At 41.7% G+C, this 24362-nt stretch overlaps 1 protein-coding gene across 1 annotated transcript in view; it reads left to right on the top strand.

Moving 5' to 3' along the window:
* Window positions 1-8424: 8424 nt before the first annotated feature.
* BUD31 (BUD31 homolog) overlaps window positions 8425-24362 on the top strand; it is a 60158-nt gene continuing 44220 nt past the window's right edge. The window contains exons 1-3 of the mRNA XM_053694623.1: window positions 8425-8570; window positions 9095-9224; window positions 9296-9418. Coding sequence (XP_053550598.1) covers window positions 8544-8570; window positions 9095-9224; window positions 9296-9418 — 280 coding nt within the window. The 5' untranslated portion in view covers window positions 8425-8543. The remainder of the gene's footprint in view (window positions 8571-9094; window positions 9225-9295; window positions 9419-24362) is intronic.

The raw sequence follows: 24362 nt of genomic DNA on the forward strand, positions 1-24362 counted from the left end.
CCACTACGATCTATTTGATAATTAACAATTTCAACAGCAAGGAGAAAAGCAGTGCGAACGCCTGACGTACGTTTCGCATCTGCTTTGCCAAAGGCGACCCGCAACTTCACCTTTGCTTTCTTATAAAGGCCCGCCAGCCAATCCGATCAATCCGTTTAGCTCCATCAATCACATGTAGGCCAATCGCACTATTCGTTCTGCGATAGGCTAAGAGCAGGGGATGTGTGATTCTTGTGCCAAAGTGGGCGTGCATACCGTATTACGTGTATGAACACGCCTACCTGTCAGACTTTTCTTGATTCACAAGGAAATATTGTTACGTGATCTAAGGTGATCAGAACTGAAATTGTATGTTACGGACAATATTGATGTAGAGAGTGAGTGTGGTATAACCCAGCAAAAACCACACCCTTAGGGGGCGCCTCCAAACACAAATGACAAAAAATAGTAGTGTGAAAGGAAAAAGAGAAAATGGATATACAACTCTAAAAGCACTATATCTAACAAACAATGTCCATAGGAGATATGTGGAAAACAAGTTCCAATGTACAATAGTCCAAAAAAGTGTGGCAGCTCTCGGTTGTAGGATGGTCTTCCTATGATGTTAGATAACTGAAAAAACAGAGGCGCCGACATGGCCTAGTAATGCAAAGATAAGTGGCTCCAATAAACACAAATCCAGATGTATACTCACAAGAGCAGCGCACCCTGTGGTGCTATTGATGCAGGCCGGAGCCTCACAGTGGTCCAGCTCACTGTGGGATTGAAGCCCTTTGGTGTATTTTTTGTGAGTACATAATTGGTCTGTGCTGCTATTAGCTTCCTGAGGAAGACCAGGACCTGCTGGGAGTTTTCCAGTCTGCTGGGTGACTGTTAGGTCCCAGCCTGCTGTTAATGCACCTGGAGGTGCATTGGATCTTGTAAGTTTATTCTTTACTTACTTGTCTCTCTGTCTTAACAATACTGGGCTATGTGCATATACTTTGTGTCCACATAGGATATCTACTATCAATCCCCTCAGGGACATCTTCAGGGTATCTACTTCAATCCCACAGTGAGCTGGACCACTGCGAGGCTCCGGCCTGCATCAATAGCACCACAGGGTGCGCTGCTCTTGTGAGTATACATCTGGATTTGTGTATATTGGAGCCACTTATCTTTGCATTACTAGGCCATGTCGGCGCCTATGTTACGGACAATACAATTAGAACGGATCATTAAGAATCTGTTTATATTGTATTTTGTGGACATATCCGTTGGAGTATTTCACAAATATGAAAAATACATAAGATGTTTATTGATATTTTATCATAATCATGATTGTATTATTATATACTTAGGTAAGTGAAAATGCCTATAGAATATAAAGTATAGGTCGAGTAGTAGGTTTAAAATGACATAGTTCATATATTATCTAGTACCGGAGTGTGACAGATAGTAGATTGAACATGAAAATACATGTATTAATCATGTTTACAGATTCAGATGTACAGATATATTTATTGACATGCTTGCAAACAAGCAGCATATATTTAATATTCAGATTCGTTGGTAAAAGTCATGCTCTCCAGAGTATTGTGAATAATTCCTATCTATTCATCTGTTTTTGTTATTAACCCAAAAAGGTACTGTAGGTAATTAGTTCATTCATGCCAAGAGGGTTCATGCATTGCAACCTGAAAATCCACTTTGTTTCGGCTCTAAGGAGGGCATTTTCAATGTTGCCACCCCTTATCCCAAGAGAAACCTTTTGGAGTATCCAACATTGGAGATCTGGTTTACAGTCCTGTTTCTCTAGGAAATGCCTAGCCACCGTTGTTAATTTCTTATCTCTTTCCAAGTCCTTTCTAGCATTTTTAATACTGCATATATGTTCCCCCAGGTGTTTTCTGAACTCTCGTGTAGACATCCCAACATATCTCTTTTTACATTTACATATATCGTATCAGTAGGAAAAATGTCAATCTGTTGTACATTCAGCATGTAGGGACAAAATATACATGTCCCACATGCGTATGTGCCCTTGAACCTATCCTTCCTTCGATTAATGTGTTTCACGAAGTGCCTTCTTGTTATTTTGTCTCTTATTTTGGGGGCTCTCTTCCAGCTCATAGCGATTGTGTCCCCCAGACATTTCGATATCCTCATCTGTTCTGAGAATATGGTCATGTTTGTTTAGAATTTCTTTTATCTCTTTATGTGCTTCATTAAAGGTACCAATGAAGCGAACTCTGTTGTCCATGTTAGTTCTAGATTTTGGTTTAGACAGGTCTAGTCTGTCCGTATGTTAGAGCCCTATGGTACGCTCTTTTTAGGACACTATTCGGGTATCCTCTGACTTTTAATCTGTTTTTCATATCCTTTGCTTGCTTTTTGTAGGTGAGCAAATCGGAGCAGTTACGTCTCAACCTGAGGAATTCTCCAAAGGGATTCGCTTTTTTTGGTCGATGGGTGATGTGCACTTTTATAATTAAGTATGGCATTTGTAGCGGTTTCTTTTCTGTATAAGTCTGATTGAACCTATCCAAACATATCTCTAGATATTCTCAGCTCATGAAATGTTACTGTCACGTTCTATTTCATATGTCAGTCGTAGATTCAGACTGTTACTGTTTAGGTTCTCAATGAATTCTTTGAATAGTGAGGCTTCCCCTTTCCAGATTATAAACACATAGTCTATATATCTGAGCCACAAAACAACATTCTCTGCAAATTTATCCATATTCTCCCCAAAGACAAACTCGCGTTCCCACCTTCTCAGATATATATTGGAGTATGTTGGGGCACATGCTGTGCCCATGGCGGTTCCGTGAGTTTGAAGGAAAAATTTGTCATTGAAGACAAAAAAGTTGTGGCTCAGTATAAACTTAAGGAGCCTCACAATAAATCCGTTCTTCAGTGTATTCTCTGATGATTCCATCTGTAGGAAAGTTAACTGCATCTCACCCCCATTTGTGGTCTTTGGACGTATAGAGGGATTCTACATCGCAAGTTGGGAGTAGCATTTCTTCCTCTAAGGTCATACCTTCAATTTTACTCAAGACGTCCATTGTGTCCCTAGTGTAGGATAGCAGTGAAAGGACAATGTCCCTCAAATATAGGTCAAGATACCTGGATGCCTGTTCACAGAGGCTACCGATACCAGAAACAATTGGTCTTCCTGGTGGTACTGACTTGTTCTTATGTATCTTGGGCAGAAGGTAAAAGGTTGCAGTCTTTGGACTCTCAACCATCAGAAATTTGTATTCCTTATCATCAACATACATACGGACAGACTAGACCTGTTGAAACCAAAATCTAGAACTAACATGGACAACAGAGTTCGCTTTATTGGTACCTTTAATGAAGCACATAAAGATATAAAAGAAATTCTAAACAAACATGCCCATATTCTCAGAACAGATGATGATCTCTCGAAATGTCTGGGGGACACAATCACTATGAGCTGTAAGAGAGCCCCCACAATAAGAGACAAAATAACAAGAAGTCACTTCGTGAAATACATTAATCGAAGGAAGGATAGGTTCAAGGGCACATACCAGGGTGGATTTGATTTAAATCAAACTGATTTAATTCACATTTTAAATCACAATTTAAATCACTAGTCAGTAAGGCTTGATTTAAATCATAGTTTTCTACATAAAGACTAATTCTTGCTGGTATAACTTTAATATGCAAGTAGATGAAGATTTTTAGAATAACAACTTTTCATATTAGTTTTTTTATCCCCAGTTTAATAGGTTTAATCAATATAATTTATATTTGGACAACTTTTCTGTTATACTTAGGAAGGAGAAAAATAATCATTACCTTAATAATAACAATTTAAATAGATTTATTCAACTGAAACAACATTACAGCATATGTTATTTGCTTAAACAAACATCCATGTTTGTTAACTAATTTGGCTAAACAAGATATATTTATATATTAAGAAACTTAGACTGTCAGCCCAGCCTACACATGAAAAACTTAAATACTGTCCTCTGTAGCTCACTCGTCATCTTCAGCTTCTTCTTTGTTCATAATCTGGAAAAGAAAAACAAGCGTTCCTGCTTTATCGGGTCCCAAACGATTTCTCAATTTAGAATGAATGAGTCCAAAGGAAGAGAATATTCTTTCAACGCCTGCAGAAGAAGCTACTGCTGTTAAAAGTGAAATCATTACTTGAACAGTCTCTAAATCCAAGTGCTTAAGTGACTTCCACCGGTTCACTGGTGTGACTTTCTTTAAAATATCTTCAGCAAACATATATTCCCTGAATGGTTCCCCCTTAGCTTTGTAGTTTATTATAGTTGGCATTACAGATGGATGATTGCTGGATACCCATGTCATAGCTAACTGATACCCATGTCATAGCTAACTGATACCCGTGTCATAGCTAACTGATACCCGTGTCATAGCTAACTGATACCCATGTCATAGCTAACTGATACCCATGTCATAGCTAACTGATACCCGTGTCATAGCTAACTGATACCCGTGTCATAGCTAACTGATACCCGTGTCATAGCTAACTGATACCCGTGTCATAGCTAACTGATACCCGTGTCATAGCTAACTGATACCCGTGTCATAGCTAACTGATACCCGTGTCATAGCTAACTGATACCCGTGTCATAGCTAACTGATACCCGTGTCATAGCTAACTGATACCCGTGTCATAGCTAACTGATACCCGTGTCATAGCTAACTGATACCCGTGTCATAGCTAACTGATACCCGTGTCATAGCTAACTGATACCCGTGTCATAGCTAACTGATACCCGTGTCATAGCTAACTGATACCCGTGTCATAGCTAACTGATACCCATGTCATAGCTAACTGATACCCATGTCATAGCTAACTGATACCCATGTCATAGCTAACTGATACCCATGTCATAGCTAACTGATACCCATGTCATAGCTAACTCCTCTTCCTCAGCACTTAAGTTTTGACCTTGATACTGGATATTGACAATATTTGCCAAAAAATGAGCTGGAGACAGTGCTTGTCCCAAATCTGATTTAAATCCAAAAAAATCTGATTTAAATCCAAAAAAATCTGATTTAAATCCAAAAAATCCGATTTAAATCCAAAAAATCCTATTTTTTTTTTTTTTTAATTATTTTTTAAAAAAAATCTGATTTTTTTGATTTTTTTCTTTAAAAAGAAATCATTGATTTTTATCCACCCTGGCACGTATTTTGTCCCTACATGCTGAATGTACAACAGATTGACATTTTTCGTACTGGTACGATATATGTAACTGACACTTTTTTAACTGTAAGAGCAAAAATATCATATACTGTATTGAGTGTAAATGTAAAAAGAGATATGTTGGGATGTTTACACGAGAGTTCAGAAAACACCTGGGGGAACATATATGCAGTATTAAAAATGCTAGAAAGGACTTGGAAAGAGATAAGAAATTAACAACGGTGGCTAGGCATTTCCTAGAGAAACAGGACTGTAAACCAGATCTCCAATGTTGGATACTCCAAAAGGTTTCTCTTGGGATAAGGGGTGGCAACATTGAAAATGCCCTCCTTAGAGCCGAAACAAAGTGGATTTTCAGGTTGCAATGCATGAACCCTCTTGGCATGAATGAACTAATTACCTACAGTACCTTTTTGGGTTAATAACAAAAACAGATGAATAGATAGGAATTATTCACAATACTCTGGAGAGCATGACTTTTACCAACGAATCTGTGAATATTAAATATATGCTGCTTGTTTGCAAGCATGTCAATAAATATATCTGTACATCTGAATCTGTAAACATGATTAATACATGTATTTTCATGTTCAATCTACTATCTGTCATACTCCGGTACTAGATAATATATGAACTATGTCATTTTAAACCTACTACTCGACCTATACTTTATATTCTATAGGCATTTTCACTTACCTAAGTGTATAATACAATCATGATTACGATAAAATATCAATAAACATCTTATGTATTTTTCATATTTGTGAAATACTCCAACGGATATGTCCACAAAATACAATATAAACAGATTCTTAATGATCCGTTCTAATTGTATTGTCCGTAACATACAATTTCAGTTCTGATCACCTTAGATCACGTAACAATATTTCCTTGTGAATCAAGAAAAGTCTGACAGGTAGGCGTGTTCATACACGTAATACGGTATACACGCCCACTTTGGCATAAGAATCACACACCCCCTGCTCTTAGCCTATCGCAGAACGAATAGTGCGATTGGCCTACATGTGATTGATGGAGCTAAACGGATTGATCGGATTGGCCGGCGGGCCTTTATAAGAAAGCAAAGGTGAAGTTGTGGGTCGCTTTGACAAAGCAGATGCAAAACGCGCGTCAGGTGTTCGCACTGCTTTTCTCCTTGCTGTTGAAATTTTTAATTATCAAATAGATCGTAGTGGTTATTGTTGGCCTTCATTGGCATATAGCGTTAAAAACTAACTCTAAAATACTCTAACTTTGGATCGTTGACCTTAATTACGAGCATTAAGCTCTATCCCCTATAGGGGCTTAGCGTTACTTATTGTTAAAAATGGAATAGTATTGGGGTGGTTGATCTAACTTACGTTGGCCTTCAATGGCAAATATTTATTATACAACCTAGTATCGTTTATTGATCTATACTAGCTACGAGCACCAAACTATATCCTTACAGGCAACCTGTGGCATTTAATATTTGACTGTGAGGATATAGTGGAGCAGTAACGTTCAGCTTCCTCCTCTATTATTCTATACTTGCCACAGCAACTGAATAGCATTTCTAATATGCACTAGTATTGGGTAACATCATCACATCCTATTACTGGATATCTATATTATATGTTTTATACTCCCTGACGAGGGAGTTGTGTGGCTTAACTGATAAAATGGCTATTGTGAGCAGACGTACTCTGCCTCTATTTGTTTTATAGTACTGCCGCTGAGAAATAATATAACGAATACATAACCCAGTTGTATGCATAATACACAACCTAACCAATTGTGTTCAAATTACTTACCAAATATTTTACCATCTACGATCTAAAAATACCTTATAAATACTGACCTCCAGGCTTTTGCCTGACTCAGGAGATACAGCAGTGCTTTCTAAATGGAATTTTGTTTTTAAAACACAATTACACATTCTTCCTATACTTGCTTTTAATAGTGGCATGGTCCACAGTTTTGTTTTTAAATGATTAATGTTATGTTTTATCATTGAATTAATGAACTCTTCTCACACATACCGTACTTCACCACCTAACTTTTCATGGTAATAGGACCTGTAGGTGTGCCCAAATAATGCTTCTTACTTTTTACACTCTATAATAATTATCTAATACTGGCATTAGGCACTACCTCCTGATACACATAGGACTGTACTAGGAGGTTTCAGGTTGATATACCCTCCTTCCCTCCTCCCCTAAAGGTTATTGGGGATAATTAAAAAAAAATAAAAAAAATTCTATATATCTACCAAATAAGAGAGCACTCACCAGGACTTATTGCAATAAAGCATTTCAGGCTTTTATTAACAGGTGACGTTTTGGGGATTCCAACCCCGTCCTCAGACCTTACATAAATACACAAATTGCTTACCTTAAATACCCTCCACCGACTAAACATGATGCTGTACCGGAAGTTGCCCGGCGTTCTGCTCGCACCATTGCTTATGCCCAGAGCGTCGGCATGACAACCAGCCACAGCGTCATGCTAAAAAGTAAACAGCACCGTGGTTAAAAATCGTTAGCACAGAATATACAAAGCAGACTTACATATCATAATATGTGCTATCAATCCTTGCCATAGTAACTGCCTTACTTACTGAGAACATAATGCCTACTCACATATATACACTTATAGCTACGATCTAAGTCTCACTATTACTGACGCGAGTGTACTAATCCTAACTGTTAAAGCAACTGGACCCCTATCACTGCAACATAAAAACAATGCCAATCTAAGTGGGTATTCAGCCCACCAGGCACTTAGATTCAGCCCACCCACTTAGATTGGCATTGTTTTTTATAGAGCCTTTCTGTAATCTAATTTGGTGGCTATACATGAGACTAGCTAGCTTACTTAGGTCAACCATGAGTTAGGCATAGCTAGGGTCCAATTTATCTAGTTTACTATTTTATATCTTTGCTCCACTATGGTTAATCAATGTTTAGTTATTTCTTAAAATAGTACGATTGGGCCATATGTATTGGCTGTAATAGCCTAAACAAAGTTAACCTGTCTTCCGATATGTTGTAGTGATAGGGGTCCAGTTGCTTTAACAGTTAGGATTAGTACACTCGCGTCAGTAATAGTGAGACTTAGATCGTAGATATAAGTGTATATATGTGAGTAGGCATTATGTTCTCAGTAAGTAAGGCAGTTACTATGGCAAGGATTGATAGCACATATTATATGTAAGTCTGCTTTGTATATTCTGTGCTAACGATTTTTAACCACGGTGCTGTTTACTTTTTAGCATGACGCTGTGGCTGGTTGTCATGCTGACGCTCTGGGCATAAGCAATGGTGTGAGCAGAACGCCGGGCGACTTCCGGTACAGCATCATGTTTAGTCGGTGGAGAGTATTTAAGGTAAGCAATTTGTGTATTTATGTAAGGTCTGAGGACGGGGTTGGAATCCCCGAAACGTCACCTGTTAATAAAAGCCTGAAATGCTTTATTGCAATAAGTCCTGGTGAGTGCTCTCTTATTTGGGATAGTTTGAATGGACTTTGGATGCACCCCGGGCAGTTAATTTGTGAAGAGAGTGCAGAGTTCACATGGGACATTTTTATATATATATATATAATAGATAGATATAATATAGCGTGTGACTGGGCCTTGTGTGTCTGTGAGCCCTTATGTGTGTCACCTGTGTGATACTAAGTGTAACAACTATAGATTTGTGTATGTCCTGGCCTTTTTGGGCCCCTCTCTGTGTTTGGAAATTTGCAAGGTGACTATAAGTCATTATAATTGTTTGCAACTTAATTTATCTCTTATCTTATGAAGCAGCTGGTTATAGATTTAAACCGGTTATGAAAAGTCTTTTGTATGTGCATTGATCATAGCTAATCTGAGACGCCTCTAATTCTTGTGTGCCAATATGTTCCTAGGTTCCCTGCATACATAGCGGGGATTACACAGAGAAAATGCCCAAAGTTAAGAGAAGCAGGAAGCCTCCCCCAGACGGCTGGGAGCTGATAGAGCCCACACTAGATGAGCTGGATCAGAAAATGCGTGAAGGTGAGTGTGGTCCTGGCCACTGCTAAAGCTTTTGTCTGTAACTTTACCTAACGGACGCATTCTTCTCCCAGCGGAAACTGAGCCTCATGAAGGGAAAAGGAAAGTGGAGTCACTGTGGCCGATCTTTCGAATTCATCACCAGAAAACGCGCTATATCTTTGACCTATTCTACAAGAGGAAGGCGATCAGCAGAGGTAATGCAGATCCACTGGTCACCTCTTGTAAAAGGCTCCATGGGTGCTGCTGTGCTCATTTAACCATGTTCACTCAAACACAAGTCCAATGTGAAAACTGTTACATTTTAGTCTTTTAGTGGTTAGTTACTTATAATCCAGAGGAGCCATTACATGAGTATGCAACGCTACTGTTATATACTACACATGTATAATGCAGCGCTACTGTTATATACTACACATGTATAATGCAGCGCTACTGTTATATACTACACATATATAATGCAACGCTACTGTTATATACTACACATGTATAATGCAGCGCTACTGTTATATACTACACATGTATAATGCAACGCTACTGTTATATACTACACATGTATAATGCAACGCTACAGTTATATACTACACATGTATAATGCAACGCTACAGTTATATACTACACATGTATAATGCAACGCTACTGTTATATACTACACATGTATAATGCAACGCTACAGTTATATACTACACATGTATAATGCAACGCTACTGTTATATACTACACATGTATAATGCAGCGCTACTGTTATATACTACACATGTATAATGCAACGCTACTGTTATATACTACACATGTATAATGCAACGCTACAGTTATATACTACACACATATAATGCAGCGCTACTGTTATATACTACACACATATAATGCAGCACTACTGTTATATACTACACATGTATAATGCAACGCTACTGTTATATACTACACACATATAATGCAGCGCTACTGTTATATACTACACACATATAATGCAGCGCTACTGTTATATACTAGACACATATAATGCAGCACTACTGTTATATACTACACATGTATAATGCAGCACTACTGTTATATACTACACACATATAATGCAGCGCTACTGTTATATACTGCATCAATGAAAATATAAATGTGCTTAAAGTAAAGTGGTGTTAACACTTTAGATACCGACTATAAAAATATCAGATGTCAACAGTTCTTGGTGTATTGTAATACAGTCTTTATTGCTGAAAAGATCCTCAAAAGGTAATTCTCAAAGGAAAAAAGGGTAACAGCATAAATCTGTTTACAATGTAATTCAGTATCACTGCAGAACAGGTCCAACTCGCATGATAAAGAGCTACAACTAGTTCTAGGGTAAGTGCTCAACAAACAAATCTCCCATATAGCAGCATACAAATTTATTAAAATGTTTAAAAACAGACAGCACTGGGGGTATAACAGTTCAGGCTTATACTCCCATATAGTGCGTTCAAGTCCTTAAAAACATGCTTGCCTGATAAATTTTATTTATTTCTTGACACGATGAGTCCACGGATCATCTGATTACTATTGGGAATATCACTCCTGGCCAACAGGAGGCGGCAAAGAGCACCACAGCAAAAGCTGTTAAATATCACCTCCCTTCCCTCCAACCCCAGTCATTCGACCGAAGTAAAAGGAGAGAAAGGAAGCAACAAGGTGTAGAGGTGTCTGAGGTTTATAACATAACATAAAAAAACCTGTCTTAAAAAAAACAGGGCGGGCCGTGGACTCACAGTGTCAAGAAATAAATACATTTATCAAGTAAGCATACATTTTGTTTTCTTTCTAATGACACAGTGAGTCCACGGATCATCTAATTACTATTGGGAATCAATACCCAAACTAGAATACTCAGAAGATACGGGAGGGACAAGACAGGGAACCTAAACAGAAGGCACCACTGCTTGAAGAACCTTTCTCACAAAAGCAGCCTCAGCTGAGACAAACATATCAAATTTATAGAACTTTGAAAAAGTGTGAAGAGAGGACCAAGTTACAGCCTTGCAAATCTGTTTCACAGAAGCTTCATTTTTGAATGCCCAAGAAGAGGAAATAGCCCTCGTAGAATGAGCCGTAACTCTCTCAGGAGGCTGCTGTCCAGCAGTTTCATAGGCAAAACGTATTATTCTCTTCAGCCACAAAGAAAGAGAAGTAGCCCTGTAGCTTTCTGCCCCTTACGTTTCCCAGAGAAAACCACAAACCGAGCAGAAGACTGGCGAAAATCCTTAGTCGCCTCTAAATAGAATTTCAATGCACGCACCACGTCTAGGTTGTGCAGCAGATGTTCCTTATCAGAAGAAGGGTTAGGACATAAAGAAGGAACAACAATCTCCTGATTAATGTTCCGATCTGAAACCACTTTAGGGATCAATCCTAACTTAGTACGCAAAACTACCTTATCCAAATGAAAAATAAGGTAAAGAGACTCATACTGTAATGCTGAGAGCTCTGAAACTCTACGAGCAGATGCAATAGCAACAAGAAACAAAACCTTCCAAGATAACAATTTAATATCTAAGGAATGCATAGACTCAAACGGAGCCTGCTGAAGAACCTTAAGAACAAGGTTAAGACTCCAGGGAGGAGTAACTGGTTTGAACACAGGCCTGATTCTGACCAAGGCCTGACAGAACTATTGCACGTCTGGTACATCTGCCAGACATTTATGTAACAAAATAGACAAGGCAGATATTTGACCCTTTAAGGAACTTGCCGATAAATCCCAAACTTTACTCCAAGAGTAGCCTCTGGATTCACACCAGTGCAGATATTTACGCCATATCTTCTAGTAAATCTTCCTGGTGACAGGCTTACAAGCCTGAATCATGGTCTCAATGACCGACTCAGAAAAACCACGCTTAGATAAAATTAAGCGTTCAATCTCTAAGCAGTCAGCTTCAGAGAAACTAGATTTGGGTGAAGGAAGGGCCCTTGAAGTAGAAGGTCCTTTCTCAGTGGAAGTCTCCAAGGAGGGAGAGATGACATCTCCACTAGAACTGCATACCAGATCCTGCGAGGCCACGCAGGTGTAATGAGGATCACCGACTCCCTCTCCTGTTTGATTCGAGCATCGACCCGAGGCAGGAGAGCGAACGGAGGAAATAAATATGCGAGACTGAAATTCCAAGTGACTGCCAGAGCATCTATTGGTACAGCCTGAGGATCCCTTGACCTCGACCCGTACCTCGGGAGCTTGGCATTCTGCCGAGATGCCATGAGATCCAGTTCCGGTTGTCCCCATTTGAGAATCAAGCTGGAAAACACTTCCAGATGGAGTTCCCCCTCCCCCGGGTGAAAAGTCTGTCTGCTCAGAAAATCTGCTTCCCAGTTGTCCACTCCTGGAATGTGGATCGCAGACAGACAGCAGTTGTGGGTCTCCACCCACTGAATAATCTTGGCTACCTCTGTCGTGGCCAAGGAACTCTGAGTTCCCCCCCTGATGGTTGATGTAAGCCACTGTTGTCCGACTGGAACCTGATAAACCGGGCCAGTGCTAACTGAGGCCAGGCCAGAAGAGCACTGAAGATTGCTCTCAGCTCCATAATATTTATGGGTAGAACAGACTACTTCCGAGTCCATGTCCCTTGAGCCTTTAGAGAGCCCCAGACTGCTCCCCATCCCAGCAGGCTGGCGTCCTTTGTCACAATCACCCAGGAGGGTCTGCGGAAGCCGGTTTCCTGGGAGAGATGATCCTGAGACAACCACCAAAGAAGAGAATCCCTTGTCTCCTGATCCAGATGTAATTGTGGAGACAGATCCGCATAATCTCTGTTCCACTGCCTGAGCATACATATCTGCAGAGGTCTGAGGTGGAAAAGGGCAAACTGAATGATATCCATGGCAGCTACCGTCAGACCGATCACCTCCATACATTGAGCCACTGATGGCCGAGGAGAGGACTAAAGCGCTAGACAAGAATCAAATAGCCTTTGATTTCCTGACCTCTGTCAGAAATATTTTCATTGATAGGGAATCTATTATGGTTCCCAAGAACACTACCCTTGTAGTTGGAATTAAGGAACTCTCTTCCAAATTCACCTTCCATCCGTGAGATCGCAGGAAGGATAACATCTCTGTGTGGGAGTTTGCTTGTTGAAAGGATGGTGCCTGAACCAGAATGTCGTCCATATAAGGCGCCACTGCAATGACCTGCAACCGGACCACCGCCAACAGAGATCCCAGAACCTTTCAGAAAATTCTGGGAGCTGTGACAAGGCCGAATGGGAGAACCACAAACTGGAAGTGATTGTCTAGAAATGCGAACCTCAGAAACTTGTAATGATCCCTGTGGATGGGAACATGCACGTACGCGTCCTTTAAATCTACCTTTGTCATAAATTGACCATCTTGAACCAAGGGAAGAATGGAACAAATAGCTTCCATCTTGAAGGACAGTACTCTGAGGAATTTGTTAAGACTTTTGAAATCTAAAATTAGACTGAAAGTTTCCTCTCTTTTGGGAACCACAAGCAGATTGGAGTAAAATCCCAGACCCTGTTCCTGCATTGGAACAGGAACTATCACTCCTAGGTTGGAAAGGTCCCGAACACAGTGTAAGAATGCCTCTCTATATCTGGTCTACAGATAATCTTGAGAGCAGAAACCTGCCCCTGGGAGGAAAGGTCTTGAACTCTAGTTTATATCCCTGGGACACAATGTCCACTGCCCAGGGATCCTGAACATTCCGAACCCAAGCCTGAGCGAAGAAAGAAAGTCTGCCCCCCACAAGATCCGGATCGGGGACAGACCCTTCATGCTGACTTTGAGTCCATTAGCGGGCTTCGTCTTAAATTTCTTTCCCTTATTCCAAGACTAGTTGGGCCTCCAGGAAGGCTTGGACTGTTCCTGCTTGGTAGAGGGAGAGTAAGGCTTACCCTTGAAGTTTCAAAAGGAACGAAAATTACTCTGATGTCCCTTCTGCTTATTCCTCTTATCCTGAGGGAGGAAATGACCCTTTCCTCCCGTAATGTCAGAAATAATTTCCGCCAATCCCGGCCAAACAAGATCTTACCCTTGTAAGGAATCACCAAAAGCTTAGGACTTCAATGACACATCTGCAGACCAGGATTTTAACCATAAAGCTCTGCAGGCCAGCACGGCAAACCCAGAAATGTTTGCTCCCAGTTCGATAACCTGTAGGGAAGCATCAGTAATAAAAGAATTGGCCAACTTAAGGACCTTGATCCTATCCTGGATCTCTTCAAGGGGAGTGTCTGTCTGAATAGAATCAGACTGCTTCAAACCAGTATGCCGCCGCCCTAGTGACGGTAGCAATACACACTGCAGGTTACCATTGTAAACCATGGTGTACATACATTTTCTTGAGCAACCCCTCCAACTTCTTATCCATAGGATCTTTAAAGGAACAACTATCCTCTATGGGAATAGTGGTCCTCTTAGCTAAAGTGGAAATTGCTCCTTCCACCTTGGGGATAGTCTGTCAAGATTCCTTGATAGTCTGCCATAGGAAACATCTTCTTAAAAACAAAATTTATGCTTACCTGATAAATTTCTTTCTTTCTTGACACAATGAGTCCATGGATCATCATTAATTACTGTTGGGAATATCACTCCTGCCCAGCAGGAGGCGGCAAAGAGCACCACAGCAAAGCTTTTAAATATCTCCTCCCTTCCCTCCCAATCATTCGACCGAAGTAAAGGAGAGAAAGGAAGAAACAAGGTGCAGAGGTGTCTGAAGTTTATAAAATACTAACAACCTGTCTAAATAACAGGGCAGGCCGTGGACTTATCTTGTCAAGAAAGAAAGACATTTATCAGGTAAGCATATATTTTGTTTTCTTTCTAATGACACGATGAGTACACGGATCATCATTAATTACTGTTGGGAATCAATACCCAAGCTAGAGTACACATGATAAGGGAGGGACAAGACAGGAAACCTAAACGGAAGGCACCACTGTTTTAAAAAAAAAAAAAATCCCCAAAAGTGGCCTCAGCCAAGGCAAAAGAGTCATATTTATAGAAGTTTGAAAAAGTGTGAAGAGAGGACCAGGTTGCAGGCTTGCAAATCTGTTCCATAAAGGCTTCATTTTGAATGCCCAGGAAGAGGCAACAACCCTCGCAGAAAGAGCCGTTACTCTCTCGGGAGGCTGATGTCCAGCAGTTTCATAGGCAAAGCAAATGATACTCTTCAGCCACAAAGTAAAAGTAGTCATAGCTTTCTGTCCCTTACGTTAAACAGAAGACTGACGTAAATCTTTAGCCGTTCCTCCTGAAAAGAATGATTAGGACACAAGGAAGAAACAACAATCTCCTGATTAATGTTCCGGTCTGAAACTACTTTGGGGAGAAACACTAAGTACGTAAACCCACCTTATCCGATAAAAAATAAGGTAAGGAGACTCATACTGTAATGCCAAGAGCTCTGAAACTCTACGAGCAGATGAAATGGCAACAAGAAACAAAACTTTCCAAGATAACAAATTAATATCTAAGGAATGCAGCGGCTCAAACGGAGCCCCTTGAAGAACTTTACGAACTAAATAAGACTCCAAGAAGGAGTAACTGGTTTGAATACAGGCCTGACCAAATGATTGTACGTCTGGGAGGTCCGCCAGACGTTTATGTAACAAAATAGACAAGGCAGCTATTTGACCCTTTAGGGAACTTGCCGATAATCCCTTCTCCAAACCTTCTTGAAGAAAGGACAGAATTCTAGGAATCTGTACTCTACCCGAAGAGTAGCCCTTTGATTCACACCAGTATTGTCTTGTAAATTTTCCTAGTCACAGGTTTACGAGCCTGAATCATGGTCTCAATGACCGATTCCGAAAATCCACGCTTGGATAAAATAAAGCGTTCATCTTCAAGTAGTCGGCTTTAGAGAAACCAGAGTCCTTGAAGTAGAAGGTCCTTCCTCAAAGGAAGTCTCCGAGGTGGAAGAGGTGACATGTCCACTAGGACTGCATACCAAATCTTGCGAGGCTACGCCGGTGCAATGAGGATCACCAACGCCATCTCCTGCTTGATTCGAGCCATGACTCGAGGAAGAAAAGCAAATGGAGGAAATAGGTATGCGAGACTGAAATTCCAAGGTACCGCCAGGGCGTCTATCAGTACAGCCTGAGGGTTCTTTGACCTCGACCCGTACCTCGGAAGCTTGACATTCTGTCGAGAAGCCATGAGATCCAATTCCAATTGACCCTATTTGAGAATCAGGCTGGAAAAACACTTCCGGATGGAGTTCCCACTCCCCCGGATGTCCACTCCTGGAATGTGGATCGCTGACAGACAGCAATTGTGGGTCTCTGCCCACTGAATGATCTTGGCTACCTCTGTCATGGCCAAGGAACTCCAAGTTCCTCCCCGACGGGTGATGTAAGCCATTGAGGTTATATTGCCCGACTGGAACCTGATGAAACAGGCCAAAGCTGAGGCTAGGCCAGGAGAGCATTGAAGATTGTTCTCAATTCTAGAATGTTTATCGTTAGAACAGACTCTGACCGAGTCCATGTTCCCTGCTCTTAGAGAGCCCCAAACTGCTCCCCATCCCTAAAGGCTGGCATTTGTTGTCACAATCACCCAGGAAGATCTGCGAAAGCAGGTTTCCTGGGAGAGGTGATCCTGAGACAACCACCAAAGTAGAGAATCCCTTGTCTCCTGTTCCAACTGTAATCGCGGAGACAGGTCCGCATAATCTCCGTTCCACTGCCTGAGCATGTTTAACTGCAAAAGACTGAGGTGGAAACGGCCGAACAGGATGATGTCCATTGCCGCTACCATCAGTCCAATTACCTCCATGCACTGAGCCACTGATGGCTGAGGAGAGGACTGAAGTGCTAGGCAAGAATTGAAAATCTTGACTTCCTGACTTCTGTCAGAAATTTTTTATTGATAAGGAGTCTATTATGGATCCCAAGAAAACTACCCATGTAGTTGGAACTAAGGAACTCTCTTCCGAATTCACCTTCCATCCGTGAGACCGCAGGAAAGATAACATTTCTGTGTGTGATCTTGCTTGATAAAAGTAAGGCGCCTGAACCAGAATGTCGTCCAGATAAGGTGCCACTGCAATACCACGCAATCAGAGCACCGCCAGCAGGGATCCTAGAACCTTCGAGAAAATTCTGGGAGCTGTGGCAAGACCGAATGGCGGAGCCACAAACTGGCTGTGTTTTTCTAGAAATGCAAACCTTAGAAACTTGTGATGATCCCTGTGGATGGGAACATGCAGGTATGCGACCTTTAAATCCACCGTGGTTATAATTGACCCTCTTGGACCAGAGGAAGAATGGAACAATAGTTTCCATCTTGAAGGACGGCACTCTGAAAACTTGTTTAGGTTTATCAAATCTAAAATTGGTCTGAAGGTTCCCTCCTTTTAGGGAATCGCGAACAGATTGGAATAGAATCCCAGACCTCGTTCCTGCAGCGGAACAGGACCAATAACTCCCAGGTCGGAGAGGTCCTGTACAGAGTGTAAGAACGCCTCTCTTTTTGTATGGTCTACAGATCATCTTGAAAGCAGAAACCTGCCCCTTGGAGGAAAGATCTTGAACTATAGTTTGTATCCCTGGGACACAATGTCCACTGCCCAGGGACCTTGAACATCTCGAACCCAAGCCTGAACGAAGAAGGAAAACCTGCCCTCCCCCAGATCCGGTCCCGGATCGGGGGCAGACCCTTCATGCTGTCTTTGACCCAACAGCAGGCTTCTTGGATTGCCTTCCCTAGATCCAAGACTAATTGGGTCTCTAGGAAGGCTTGAACTGCTCCTGCTTAGAGGAGGGAGTGGAAGGATTTCCCTTGAAATTCCAAAAGGAACGAAAATTACTCTGACGTCCTTTTAGTTTATTTCTTTTATCCTGAGGGAGGAAATGTCCTGGAATGTCAGAAATTATCTCCGTCAAACCAGACACAAACAAGGTTTTTCCCTTGTAAGGAATCGCCAAAAGTTTAGACTTAGATGACACCTCGCAGACCAAGATTTTAACCATAAAGCTCTGTGATCTTAGTTTCCAACTTGAAAACCTGAAGGCAATACAAATAGCAGGAAGCCATTGAAAACCCTGAGTAACCCCTCTAACTTCTTATCCACAGGATCATTAAAGGAACAACTATCCTCTATGGGAATAGTAGTTTTCTTGGCTAGCGTGCAAATTGCCCCTTCCACCTTGGGTACCGTCTGCCAAGACTCCTTGGTAGAGTCTGCTATAGGAAATATCTTTTAAATATAGGGGATGGAGAAAAAAGGGTCTCTTCCCATTCCTTAGCAATAATCTCTGTAGCCCTGTCTGTTACAGGAAATACTTCCACCATGCAGGGCACGTCAAAATACTAGTTAAGGATTGACTGACAGTAGTATCGGAGTCGTTCAGGGTAGCTAAAACCTCCTTAAGTAGTAAACGGAGGTGCTCTAGCTTAAATCTGAAGGATACAACTTCAGTATCAGAGGAAGGAATTACACTGTCTGAATCTGAGCTCTTACCCTCAGGAGATACCGAAATATCCTCTTCTTCAAACTTATGAGAGGGAAAGTTCGGAATAGATACAGTTGTGACAGAAACCATACACACACTTTTTTTACATTTCCTCTTGCGCTTTTCCTGTAGCAAGGGAATTGGGAGGAAAAGCATGGCACTGTATGTATTAATAAAAAAAATTGGGACACTTGAGGAGAAAAACTGCGGCATATTTTGAACTTTGTCAAAAACCTCCAAACCAATATTGGCTCAAAAAGCTAAAATTTTGTGTTCTCTCAACACATGAGGAAGAGAAAAGGACTGGCGGACTATATAATCATTTAAACAAAAAGGATATCTGTAATTTATAACAGGGTCTTGATCCTCTTTAACAGAAATAAAATAAACACACATAAAATTTTACTAAAATTTTATACAGCAAAAAGTTACTGTTTCTTTAAATTATAAAAGTAACTGGTGCTCTTTGCCGCCTCCTGCTGGGCAGGAGTGATATTCCCAATAGTAATGACTCATCATGTCATTAGAAAGAAAATAGGAGATGGAGAAAAAGGGATACCTGGTCTCCCATTCCTTAGCTATAATCTCTGTAGCCCGATCTGGTACAGGAAAAACCTCCACCATGGAAGGAACATCAAAAACAAAATTTATGTTTACCTGATAAATGTATTTCTTGACACAATGAGTCCACGGATCATCATTAATTACTGTTGGGAATATCACTCCTGCCCAGCAGGATGCGGCAAAGAGCACCACAGCAAAGCTGTTAAATATCACCTTCTATCCCACCCCAGTCATTCGACCGAAGTAAAGGAGAGAAAGGGAGCAACAAGGTGTAGAGGTGTCTGAAGTTTATAAAATACTAACAACCTGTCTAAATAACAGGGCGGGCCGTGGACTCATGTCAAGAAAGAGAGACATTTATCAGGTAAGCATATATTTTGTTTTCTTTCTAATGACACGATGAGTCCACGGATCATCATTAATTACTGTTGGGAATCAATACCCAAGGGAGGGATAAGATAGGAAACCTAATGGAAGGCACCACTGCTTGAAGAACCTTTCTCCCAAAAGCGACCTCAGCCGAGGCTAAAAAGTCAAATTTATAGAAGTTTGAAAAAGAGTGAAGAGAGGACCAAGTTGCAGCCTTGTAAAACTGTTCCATAAAGGCTTCATTTTGAATGCCCAGGAAGAGGAAACAACTCTCGTAGAAAGAGCCGTTACTCCCTCGGGAGGCTGCTGTCCAGCAGTTTCATAGGCAAAGCAAATGATACTCTTCAGACACAAAGAAAGAGAAGTAGCCGTAGCTTTCTGTCCCTTACGTTAAACAGAAGACTGAAGAAAATCCTTAGTCGCCTGTAAATAGAATTTTAGTGCACGTACCACGTCCAGATTGTAGAAGCCGTTCCTCCTGAGAAGGAGGATTAGGACACATGAAAGGAACAACAATCTCCTGATTAATGTTCCGGTCTGAAACTACTTTAGGGAGAAACCCTAATTTAGTATGTTAAACCACCCTATCCGATTAAAAAAATAAGGTAAGGCAGTGGCGTCACTAGGGTTGGTGTCACCCGGTGCGGTAAGTCATGGTGTCACCCCCCCCCAGAAAGCAGACACACACAAAAACACAGGCAAACACACATACAAACACTCAGACACACTTAAACACATACTCAGATGCACACACAAACACTCGGAAACACACTCAGACACACACACAAAAACACACACACAAAAACACTGAGACACACAAAAACTCAGACACACACATACAAAATATGTAAACTGCACTGCATTAATTAGGAAGCTCATGCCTAGAGCTGCTCCCTGGCTCAGCAGAACATCAAATGAAAGATAAACAGAGCACTCTAAAATAAATCACTGAAGAAAAGGTTTAGGCGCGCAAACTATGAAAATTCTGCTCTCTGACTCTGTTCCAAGTCTGTCAGTGCACAGCCCTGAGCCGCATGTCACTGAGCAGTGAGCACAGATAGGCAGCCAGGTTTAGGCTAGCAGCGCAACTTTGCAAGCCCCACGGCACACCCACAACATTCATAGTGAAATTGGGCAGGGGAGGAGCAAAGTACAAACAAGCAAAAGCAGCCGGGAAAACTATTTGTTGAAATTGCAGCACTGGCTCAAGGGGCAAAAAAATTGTGTGTCTACAACTTCCCCAGTCCCACTAATGTTCACAAATGCCAGCCTCTAATAAAATAATCTATGCATCTCAACATTGTATTTCTTTGAATTTCAATAAAATTTAAAAAAAAAAAAAAAAAATTTTTTTTTTTTTGGTGTCACCCCCTGGAGGGTGTCACCCGGGTGCGGCCCGCCCCCCCCTAGTGACGCCACTGAGGTAAGGAGACTCATACTGTAATACTGAGAGCTCTGAAACTCTGCGAGCAGGTGAAATAGCGACAAGAAACAAAACTTTCCAAGATAACTTAATATCTAAGGAATGCATCGGCTCAAACAGAGCTCCTTGAAGAATTTAAGAACTAAATTAAGACTCCAAAGAGGAGTAACTGGTTTGAATAAAGGCCTGATCCTGACTAGTGCCTGACAAAACGATTGTATGTCTGGGAAGTCCGCCAGACGTTTATGTAACAAAATAGACGAGGCAGATATTTGACCCTTTAGGGAACTTGCCGATAATCCCTTCTCCAAACCTTCTTGGAGAAAGGACAGAATTCTAGGAATCCGAACTCTACTTAGAGTAGCCCTTGGATTCACACCAGTATAGATATTTATGCCATATCTTATGGTAAATCTTCCTAGTCACAGGTTTACGAGCTTGAATCATGGTCTCAATGACAGATTCCGAAAATCCATGCTTGGATAAAATTAAGCGTTAAATCTTGAAGCAGTCCGCTTCAGAGCAACTAGATTTGGATGAAAGAAGGGTTCTTGAAGTAGAAGGTCCTTCCTTAAAGGAAATCTCCAAGGTGGAAGAGATGACATGTCCACCAGGTCTGCATACCAAATCCTGTGAGGCCTGCTCCTGCTTGATTCGAGCTATGACTCTAGGTAGAAGAGCAAACGGAGGCAATAAGTATGCGAGACTGAAATTCCAAGGTACCGTCGGAGCGTCTATCAGTACAGCCTGAGGGTTCCTTGACCTCGACCTGTACCACGGAAGCTTGACCGTCTGCCAAGAAGCCATGAGATCCAATTCTGACTGACTCCATTTGAGAATCAGGCTGTAAAACACTTCCGGATGGAGTTCCCACTACCCCGGGTGAAAGGTCTGCCTGCTTAGGAAGTCTGCCTCCCAGATGTCCACTCCTGGAATGTGGATCGCCAACAGACGGCAATTGTGGGTCTTCGCCCACTGAATGATCTTGGCTACCTCTGTCATGGCCAAGGAACTCCAAGTTCCTCCCCGACGGGTGATGTAAGCCACTGAGGTTATATTATCCGACTGGAACCTGATGAACCAGGCCGAAGCGGAGGCCAGGCCAGGAGAGCATTGAAGATTGCTCTCAATTCCAGAATGTTTATGGGTAGAACAGACTCCGACCAAGTCCATGTTCCCTGAGCCTTTAGAGAGCCCCAAACTGCTCCCCATCCCAGAAGGCTGGCATCTGTTGTCACAATCACCCAGGAAGATCTGCAAAAGCAGGTTCTCTGGGAGGGATGATCCTGAGACAATCACCAACGAAGAGATACCTTGTCTCCTGCTCCAGCTGTAATCGCGGAGACAGATCCGCATAATCTCCGTTCCACTGCCTGAGCATGATTAACCGCAGAAGTTTGAGGTGGAAACGGGCGAACGGGATGATGTCCATTGCCGCTACCATCAGCCCAATTGCCTCCATGCACTGAGCCACTGATGGCCGAGGAGAGGACTTAAGTGCTAGGCAAGAATCGAAAATCTTTGATTTCCTGAATTCTGTCAGAAAAATTTTCATTGATGAGGAGTCTATTAGGGTTCTCAAGATAACTACCCTTGTAGTTGGAATCCATCCGTGAGACCCCAGGAAAGATAACATTTCCGCGTGTGATGTTGAAAGTAAGGCGCCTGAACTAGAATATCGTCCAGATAAGGTGTCACTGCAATGCCCCACAATCGGAGCAGTGCCAGCAGGGATCCCAGAACCTTTGAGAAAATTCTGGGAGCTGTGGCAAGACCGACTGGAAAGAGCCACGAACTGGAAGGGTTTGTCTAGAAATGCAAACCTTAGAAACTTGTGAAGGTCCCTGTGGATGGGAACATGCAGGTATGCGTCCTTTAAATCCACCGTGGTCATAAATTGACCCTCTTGGACCAGAGATAGAATGGAACGAATAGTTTCCATCTTGAAGGACGGCACTCTGAGAAACTTGTTTATATTTTTGAGATCTAAAATTGGTCTAATGGTTCCCTCCTTCTTGGGAACCACAAACAGATTGGAATAGAATCCCAGACCTCGTTCCTGCATTGGAACAGGAATAATCTCTCCCAGGTTGGAGAGGTTCTGTACACAGTGTAAGAACGCCTCTCTTTTTGTCTGGTCTACAGATAATCTTGAAAGCAGAAACCTGCCCCTGGGAGGAAAGGTCTTGAACTATAGTTTGTATCCCTGGGACACAATGTCCACCGCCCAGGGATCTTGAACATCTCGAACCCAAGAAGGAAAACCTGCCCCCCACAAGATCCGGTCCCGGATCGGGGGCAGGCCCTTCATGCTGTCTTTGGCTCAACGGCCGGCTTCTTGGATTGCTTTCCCTAGTTCCTAGACTGATTGGGTCTCCAGGAAGACTTGGACTGCTCCTGCTTGGAGGAGGGAGTGGAAGGATTTCCCTTGAAATTCCGAAAGGAACGAAAATTACTGACGTCCTTTTTGTTTATTTCTCTTATCCTGAGGGAGGAAATGTCCCTTATCTCCCGTAATATCAGAAATTATCAGGCCCAAACAAGGTTCCCTCCCTTGTAAGGAATCGCCAAAAGTTTAGACTTAGATGACACATCTGCAGACCAAGATTTTAACCATAAAACTCCGCGAGCCAATATGGCAAAGCCTGAAATCTTAGCTCCCAGCTTAATAACCTGAAGATAATCATCTGTAATAAAGGAGTTAGACAATTTAAAGGCCTTTATCCTATCCTGGATTTCTCCGAGGGGAGTGTCTGTCCGAATAGAATCAGAGAACGTATCAAACCAGTATGCTGTCGCACTAGTGACAGTAGCAATACAAATTGCAGGAAGCCATTGTAAATCCATAGGATCCTTAAAGGAACAACTATCCTCTATGGGAATACTAGCTTTCTTGGCTAGCGTGGAAATTGCCCCTTCCACCTTGGGTTTTGCCAAGACTCCTTGATAGTCTGCTATAGGAAACATCTTTTAAATACAGGGGATGGAGAAAAAAAAGTATCTTCCCATTCCTTAGCAATAATCTCTGTAGCCCTATCTGGTACAGGAAATACTTCCACCATGGAGGGCACGTCAAAATTCTTGTTTAGGATTGACTATGACAGTAGTACAGTCAGAGTGGTCCAGGGTAGCTAAAACCTCCTTAAGTAGTAAACGGAGGTGCTCTAGCTTAAATCTGAAGGATACAACTTCAGCATCAGAGGAAGGAATTACACTGTCTGAATCTGAGATCTTACCCTCAGGTGATACCGAAATATCTTCTTCTTCAAACTTATGAGAGGAAAAGTTCGGAATAGATACAGTTGTGACAGAAACCATACACACACTGATTTTTTACAT

Source organism: Bombina bombina, chromosome 11 (assembly GCF_027579735.1).
Source record: "Bombina bombina isolate aBomBom1 chromosome 11, aBomBom1.pri, whole genome shotgun sequence".
Classification (NCBI taxonomy): domain Eukaryota; kingdom Metazoa; phylum Chordata; class Amphibia; order Anura; family Bombinatoridae; genus Bombina; species Bombina bombina.